This window comes from Tenrec ecaudatus, chromosome 9 (genome assembly GCF_050624435.1).
Source record: "Tenrec ecaudatus isolate mTenEca1 chromosome 9, mTenEca1.hap1, whole genome shotgun sequence".
Taxonomy (NCBI): Eukaryota; Metazoa; Chordata; class Mammalia; order Afrosoricida; family Tenrecidae; genus Tenrec; species Tenrec ecaudatus.
Window position 1 is genome coordinate 163,868,461 of NC_134538.1, and position 7,679 is coordinate 163,876,139.

At 56.1% G+C, this 7,679-nt stretch overlaps 1 protein-coding gene across 5 annotated transcripts; it reads left to right on the top strand.

The window, feature by feature from the left end:
• The first annotated feature begins 2,330 nt into the window (after positions 1-2,330).
• REPIN1 (replication initiator 1) lies at positions 2,331-6,973 on the top strand. Of its 5 annotated transcripts, none has more exons than XM_075558806.1 (3): positions 2,331-2,431; positions 2,954-3,100; positions 4,262-6,973. In XM_075558806.1, the coding sequence occupies exon 3, from the start codon at positions 4,276-4,278 to the stop codon at positions 5,977-5,979; it is 1,704 nt and encodes a 567-aa protein (XP_075414921.1). In that variant the 5' UTR covers positions 2,331-2,431; positions 2,954-3,100; positions 4,262-4,275; the 3' UTR covers positions 5,980-6,973. The 5 variants fall into 5 exon arrangements, with proteins under 5 accessions (XP_075414921.1, XP_075414920.1, XP_075414917.1 ...); XM_075558805.1 differs by having other exon boundaries at positions 4,265-6,973; XM_075558802.1 differs by having other exon boundaries at positions 2,340-2,431; positions 2,900-3,100.
• Positions 6,974-7,679: the final 706 nt, after the last annotated feature.

The window sequence follows — 7,679 nt, forward strand, 5'->3', positions numbered from 1 at the left end:
CGTCAGGTTGTGTTCATATGGCTTGTCTTCTGCAATGTCTCCCAGGGAGGAGGGGAGGGGAGGGGAGGTGAGAGGAGGGGAGAGGAGGGGAGAGGAGAGGAGAGGAGAGGAGAGGAGAGGAGAGGAGAGGAGAGGAGAGGAGAGGAGAGGAGAGGAGAGGAGAGGAGAGGAGAGGAGAGGAGAGGAGAAAGGTCTTCCGCCTCCAAGGAAGAAGTAACAGATTTCCCAGAATTCTCAGGAGAAAGCCATGCCCACAATGAAGTCTCATAGGCTGTCTCCAGATTGACAGCCAGACTCCACCCCTACACTCTTAATCCTTAAATTGACACCAGATTAGGTGACTACCACAAGCATCTTCTTATTGTCCAGATGTTGGAAAAATCTATCTTCAGTAACCACCAAGCCTGGACATAGAGTCTACAATATGCTAGGACAAGAACAGTGTCATCTGGCAGAGGTGGCTTTTCTATACTTGTTAACTTTTTTGTGTGAAATGTATAAAAGCTGTACACTGAATCTATAAATAGAAAACTAGACTGTGAGATGGAAATTATGACACATGGAATGTCATGAATCATCAAGCATTCCAAATGCCAATCAGGTCTTTAAAATATTAACCTAAAATTCTGAAGTTCATTTGGGAAAATGAGTGATTTTAGACAAGAACATTTGGAAACAAATGAACCTGTGTGAAGAGGAAGTATTTTAATTACTAGAAATGAAAACTTATTTTCTGTGACAATATTACAAACAGAAAGCATACTTTCAGAATGGGAGGGACCACTTTGAACCCAACACAAAAGACAGAAATAATAACAAACTCACAGGTTTTACTTACTACATGAAAACAAAATGTTCTCACATGAAACTTGGAAGCATAAGTGGAACAATGTTTGTGCAACATACTTGACAAAGGGTTAATTACTTATAAGGATTGCCCCCCCCATGTGAAATAAAACCAATTTCCCAACTTTTAAAACTGTGCAAATAGCAAAGTACAAAGAGACATAAACAAATTCACAAGGGAAGTTACAAGTGGCCAACAAATATTTGAAAAAAAATCCACCCACTTGTATCCATCAAAGAAGTGTAAATCAAAAGAAAGAGAAACAACTATTATAAGTTAAATTTGGAAAAATTAAAAAGCATGTGAAGGATAAATAATAAATTCTCCTGGCAAATAATTTGTAAAACATTTAACTATTAATTACCTTTGACCTTTTAGTTCTTCCCTTCTATAATTTTTAACAGACATTATGCAATAAAAGATGACTCTAGAAAAATGTGAAGTTTATAAACAACCTATTTGTAAACTTATGAGACAGACAAGTCCAGCAGCCCTTAAAAGCATGTTATAAAAGGCCACCTAATAACAGGGTAGAAAATGTATAGTACTGTGTGTAATTGTGAAAATTGTGTACCCTGGTGGTGTAGTGGTTATGCATTGGGCTGTGATCCTCATGATCGGCAGTTCAAAACTACGAGCAGCTCCTGGGGAGGAAGACCGATACTACTCGCAGAAACAGTTCCAGTCTCAGAAACCCACAGGGTGCTTTCTTGAGTCAACATTGACTACATGGCGCTGAGTTTGGTTCGGTTTGGGTGTGTGAAAAAAGACCGAATGCAGGGATCCTTCAATGACGTCAGATAAGTACAGAAAAACCACCGGGATACTACAAAATACTACATGTCATTTACTCTAGGAGGTGGAACTATTGCATGTTTTAATATTCCTCTAAATTCCTCTTTATGCAACAGATTTTAAAGTGCTTTGGACACAATAGTGGGAAGACCGGCTTTGTTAACAAGCCCTTGAGCAGGACATTGCCCCCGCCCGGAAACCAGAAGCGCCCCTGGAAAGCGGCCGCACCTGCTGGCCCCGGGCCGGCTCGGCTCGAACCTGCTTCCCGGACCCCACGCGGCCTCCTCGCGTTTCCAAGAGCAGTGACGCGCGCCACAGCGGCCACTGCCCCACCCGTGACCTCAAGGCCAGGAGGGAGGGCATTCCCTTGTCTACGGTTTCCATTCTCCATTTGGGAGCCAGTAGAACGCAGACGCCCGGGCTGCAGGCACACTGCCCAGTTTTGCGCTTAAACCGCGGCTGAGGGACCGGGCCACGCGGCCCCAGGACGGCGTCCACCGTAGGGACAAAAGGTCGGAAACGGCCTCCGCCAGCCCAGGTGGTGGTCGCCTTGGCAGTCGCGCTGGGCTGCAGGGCGCCGACGGCCCGCAGGCTCAGGCTCCACGCCTCCGCTCCGCCCGCCCCGCCCGGCGGCCGCGCGCCCCGCGCCTGACCCTCGGCGGCTCCTGTAGTCACGTGGCGTTGGGAACCCGGCGGGGGGGCCGGCGGCCGCGGTGAACCCGACCCGCCGCCGAGCCGCGCTGCGGACGCGGAGCCTGCGCAGCCGGCGGTATGGACGCTACCCGCGAGGTGTGTGCAGCGGGCGGGGGCGGCTGAGGCGGCGGTGCGGGCAGCCGTGTGTGCGCCCGTGGACACGCGTGCGAGAGCGGACGCAGCGCGGTCCCAGCCGGCGCAGTGCGCGGCCGCCGGGCGGGCCTGGTCAGCCCGTGGGAACCAGCCCGATCCCGTGAGGTTGGGGGAGGGGCAGGGCCGCCCAGCGGCTTTTGCCCTCCTCGGAGTCGGGACCCTGGCGGGAGCAGGGAACGCTCGGAGGGGGGTCTCTGCCGCAGCAGCGAAGTGGCCACGACCCACAGAGCACTTCCTTGGTTGGGGTCGGGGGGGGGGGGGGAATACACTGGACTTTTAGTTGAGCGCCCGCTGAGGTCACCCTGCGCGGCTTTGTTGGCGGGGGAGGGGCGGGCCGCCTGGTGGCGTGAGGACGCCACGCTGACCGCTCGCCTGCGCCGGAGCCTCACGTGCATTTTCTCTCCCCTTCAGCAGGTGAGGCTGGCCTCTCCGCACCCAGAGGCCTGAGCTCTGCCATGGGGGTAGGGGTGTCTTTATTGCTGCAGTTTTCGCTGACTTCTGGGGGCTACCGGAGCGGGAGCCGAAGCAGGTGCTGCAGCCGCGGAAGTCTCCGCAGGAGCGTCCCCAGGCGGAGCTGGACCGAGCCGTATCCCCAGCCCCACAGTCTCCAGGGTAGGGTCTGGCCTCTTCTGTGGTCCCAAGCCAGCCCAGAGCTTAGGCCACCCGGGCCTGTAGGGGACGGATGGCCGCCACGGGTCGGATCCGGTGCCAGTTCCCTGGACTCTCCGAGACTCTCAGGGCAGGATCTAGGGAAATCTGGCGTGAAGAGAGTTTAGACCTGCAGGCAACCCCTGGCGCTACCCCACCCCAGAATTCCTGTGAGAGGCTCTTGAGTTGGGGCTTCCTTATCAGGTGGATGAGTAGTATGCAGGCTCACTCCTGCCCTGGTGGAGGCAGGACCAGGAGAGGGACAGCGCTTAATCTCTTGTCTCCCCTTCATTTGCCCCAATAATCCCCAGCATCCTAAGGGAGGCAGGGCCAGGCATGGGGCCCTCAGGTAAGCAGGATGTGGGTAGTGTTTGGATTCCAGGAGCACTTTCCTCCCTGGGATGTCTTCATTGCTTGGAGGAGGACATGTGGCAGAACATGGGTGCAGTCTGGACAGGCTGGTGCCTGGCAAGAGGCTGCTAGCATCGCATTCAGAGCCTCCTCTCCTCCCACCCCCCCACCCCCCACCCCCACCCGGCAAAAAAGGAGCTGTTCTAACTGGCTTCTGGTCAGAGGTTGGGGACAATGAAGTCTGGAGAGCGTGTGCATTCGACCACACACACACACACACAGTAGAGATCTTTAAGCCTGGAGAGCATGTTCATTCGAACACACACACTCTCTCTCTCTCTCTATCCACCCCACCCCCACCCCTTGGCTGGGAGTATAGCAGCTCCCCCCTAGTCTCAGTTAGGCTCTTGGGGCCTGGGTCACTGTTCCTCCTGTCTAATCTCCAGCTGCACAGCGTTGCTGCGGACTGAAGCCACCTTGGGAAGGCCTTTGTGGTAGCGTTGTGTTGTGGGTCCCAGCCTTGCTGACACTCTGGATTTGGGCGGGTGCAGTGAGAGGTTCCAGGAAGTCTATGAGGAGACAAAAAGTGTACTTGTGGTGTCCCCAGAAACCCAAGATTGAAGTCAGATGACCACAGTGAAGCGGCTTATTCTAGCCTAGTCCAGGCCTGTAGGAAGCAGATTTGGGGAACGCCCCTGTAGGGGTTGGGGCCGACAGGGAGGCACTGGGATAGGACACATTGGTCCCTTGAGTGACTTGCTTTTCTGCCCTCAGCAGAAGAAGAACAGATGCTGGAACGACGCTGCAGGGGGCCCCTGGCCATGGGCCCTGTCCATTCCCGACTCCTCTCAGGGTCCTCCCAGGAGTCACCAGAGACCCTGGAGAAGGAACCCCATGGGCTGAGGTCACCAGGCACTTCGGCGACTGCATTGGTTGGCCAAGCCCCAGGGGGAACCCACCGCTGTGCCCATTGTAAGCGGCACTTCCCAGGGTGGGTGGCCCTGTGGCTTCATGCCAGGAGGTGTCATGCTCGCCTGCCCGTGCCCTGCCCCGAGTGTGGGCGCCGCTTCCGCCACGCCCCTTTTTTGGCACTGCACCGCCAGGTCCATGCGGCAGCCACCCCAGACCTGGGCTTTGCCTGCCAGACCTGTGGGCAGGGCTTCAGAGGCTGGGTGGCTCTGGTTCTGCACCTACGCGCCCACGAAGCTGCAAAGCGTCCCGTTGCCTGCCCCGAATGCGAGAGGCGCTTCTGGCGACAAAAGCAGCTGCGCTCACACTTGCGACAGTGCCACCCGCACCCCCCAGAGGCCCGTCCCTTCATCTGCGGCAACTGTGGCCGGAGCTTTGCCCAATGGGACCAGCTGGTTGCTCACAAGCGGGTCCATGTGGCTGAGGCTCTGGAAGAGGCTGCAGCCAAAGCCCTAGGACCCCGGCCCAGGGGCCGCCCTGCGGTTACAGCCCCCAGGCCTGGTGGAGATGCCATTGACCGCCCCTTCCAGTGTGCATGCTGTGGCAAGCGCTTCCGGCACAAGCCCAACCTGATAGCGCACCGCCGGGTGCACACTGGTGAGCGGCCGCACCAGTGCCCCGAGTGCGGAAAGCGCTTCACCAATAAGCCCTACCTGACCTCCCACCGGCGCATCCACACCGGCGAGAAGCCTTACCCGTGCACAGAGTGCGGGCGCCGCTTTCGGCACAAACCCAACCTTCTGTCGCACAGCAAGATCCACAAGCGGTCTGAGGGGTCTGTGCAGGGCGCCCCTGGCTCAGGAAGCCCCCAGTTTCCAGCTGTCCCCCTGGAGCCCATCCCAGAGGCCCCGCCAAAACCTGCAGGGGAGCCTGTCCCCGAGACCCCACCTGGAGCCCCGCACGGCCCCCCGCCTGCCCCGGCAGCTGTGCCCCCAGCGCTGTACAGCTGCGAGGACTGTGGGCGCAGCTTCCGCCTACAGCGCTTCCTGCGAGCGCACCAGCGGCAACACAGCGGCGAGCGGCCCTTCACCTGCACTGAGTGCGGCAAGAACTTCGGCAAGAAGACCCACCTGGTAGCTCACACTCGGGTCCACTCGGGCGAGCGGCCCTTTGCCTGCGAAGAGTGCGGGCGCCGCTTCTCACAGGGCAGCCACCTGGCCGCCCACCGGCGTGACCATGCCCCTGAGCGGCCCTTTGTCTGCCCAGACTGTGGCAAGGCTTTCCGCCACAAGCCATACCTGGCTGCCCACCGGCGCATCCACACCGGTGAGAAGCCCTACGTCTGCCCCGAGTGCGGCAAGGCCTTCAGCCAGAAGTCCAACCTGGTGTCCCACCGGCGCATCCACACTGGCGAGCGCCCCTACGCGTGCCCCGACTGCGACCGCAGCTTCAGCCAGAAGTCCAACCTCATCACCCACCGCAAGAGCCACATCCGCGATGGCGCTTTCTGCTGCGCTATCTGCGGCCAGACCTTTGATGACGAGGAGAGGCTCCTGGCCCATCAGAAGAGGCATGACGTCTGAAGGGGTTAGGGTTGAGGAAGCTGGGGGTGGGGAGAGCGTCCCAGTGGCTCAGGATGTCCTCGTCTGTGCTGGCATAGCACATGGGGTGGTATCCCTGGAAGGGACCGAGGCCGGGTGCGAATTGAATCCTGTTACGAAGCGAGATCACCTCCCCGTCACCGATGAGTTCACTCAGAGTTTCAGGGCCCCAGGTCTCCAGCTGCCACCCCACTCTTCTACCCCTGGCAAAGTAGCAATAGCATCTTGACCATCCCTTAGCGCCTGCAGGCTAGAGGGCCACCCATGGGAAGGAGGATGCGCCCTCTTGGTGTTAACCGCCTTAACGACCCCGTGTCTTTCATGATGAGTTACTCCAAAGCCGTCTGGAAGCAGGAGTGGTGTGGTTCTTACTAAAAAACCCTCAGTGAGGCACAGTGGGTCAGCAGGATACACCTTGGAGAACCTGCTGGCCTTGTTAGCACCTGGACTGTGTCCAGCGTGTGGAAGTAACACGGCGCTGCTCTAATCTGTCCCATCCTGTCCCTTGTCTAGGCACCTAGACCTAGACTAATGATTGTTAGTGCCTCCCTCAAAGTCCACCCCCCAGGGCTTTTCCCAGCGTATTCCTCCCACCTCCCCCCTCCCCACTGTCAGCATCCTTGTGTCCAGGCTTTTGTCTGAATAACCCGGTTCTTTCACTCCTGCCAGACCTCAGAATTTTAGGGAAAGGAGAGACCCACTGGAGTGTTGCCTGCAGGGAGGCACTGGGGAGGTTGCTCTTTGCATTTCTGTCTTTGGTGCCCAGCCTTTGCTTAAACACAGCTTATGGGGACTTCCCCACCTCCCAAGGCTCCAGTTCTATTTTAGGATAATTGTAATTGTTAGAAATGATTCCTTATAATGAATGAAATTTGCTTTCCCCAAATGTCTACCTATTGGGCTTTGTTCTGTTCTCTGGAACTTCACAGAACAACTGTTTGCCTTCCTTTTCAAACTAGAGAATAAACTTGGTTTTAGAACTGGTGCCTGAGAAGTGTTCTTGTTCGAGGGATGGGGTTATTGGTCTAATAGGAGATGAGTCTATCGAAGTTGGGGTGGTTCTTTGGCTGGTGGGGCCAAGGTCCTTGTCCGCCCTTCTCCAGATGGTCAAACAGGGTTGTCGTGTTAGTCTGGGTAGACTAGAGAACCAAATCCAAAGGAATGCATATGTGTATAAGAAAGGTTTATATACAAGAGCAGTTGAATATTGAGAAAACATCCCAGTCCAGATCAAGTCCAAAAGCCCAATATCAGCCCATATGGCCAATACCAATCTGTAAAGTCCTCTTCAGATTCAATGAAAAATGCAATGACGCTGAATGCCGGAAGATCACAGGTCAGTGGGTTGGAAGTCTTCTGGATCCAGTGGCGTAAGCATCTCAGTGCTGGCAGGGGTCTCTCCATATGGCTCCTCCAGTTCCCAGGGCTGCATTAGGGTCGGGGATCTCTCGCAGGAAGTGAGCAGAGAGGAGTGTCTCCAGTCTCCAAGGAGGAAATACCAGGCACCCCCAGAATTCTCAGGGGTAGGCCATGTCCACACGGAGGCTTCACTGGCTATGACCCGAGTGACAGACTTCACTCTTAGTTCTCTCAAGTCCCAGATTGACACCAGACTATGTAACTACCAGAGTCATCTTCCTCTTCCTCACCCCTGGGGATGTCACACAGCACCAGTGAGCATC

Excerpts from the sequence above, each read along its gene's own strand:
- REPIN1 (XM_075558802.1), top strand. The coding sequence starts at position 2,944 with ATGGGGGTAGGGGTGTCTTTATTGCTGCAGTTTTCGCTGACTTCTGGG. Across the intron at positions 3,101-4,261 it reads CCAGCCCCACAGTCTCCAGG|CAGAAGAAGAACAGATGCTG; the intron begins GTAGGGTCTGGC and ends TTCTGCCCTCAG.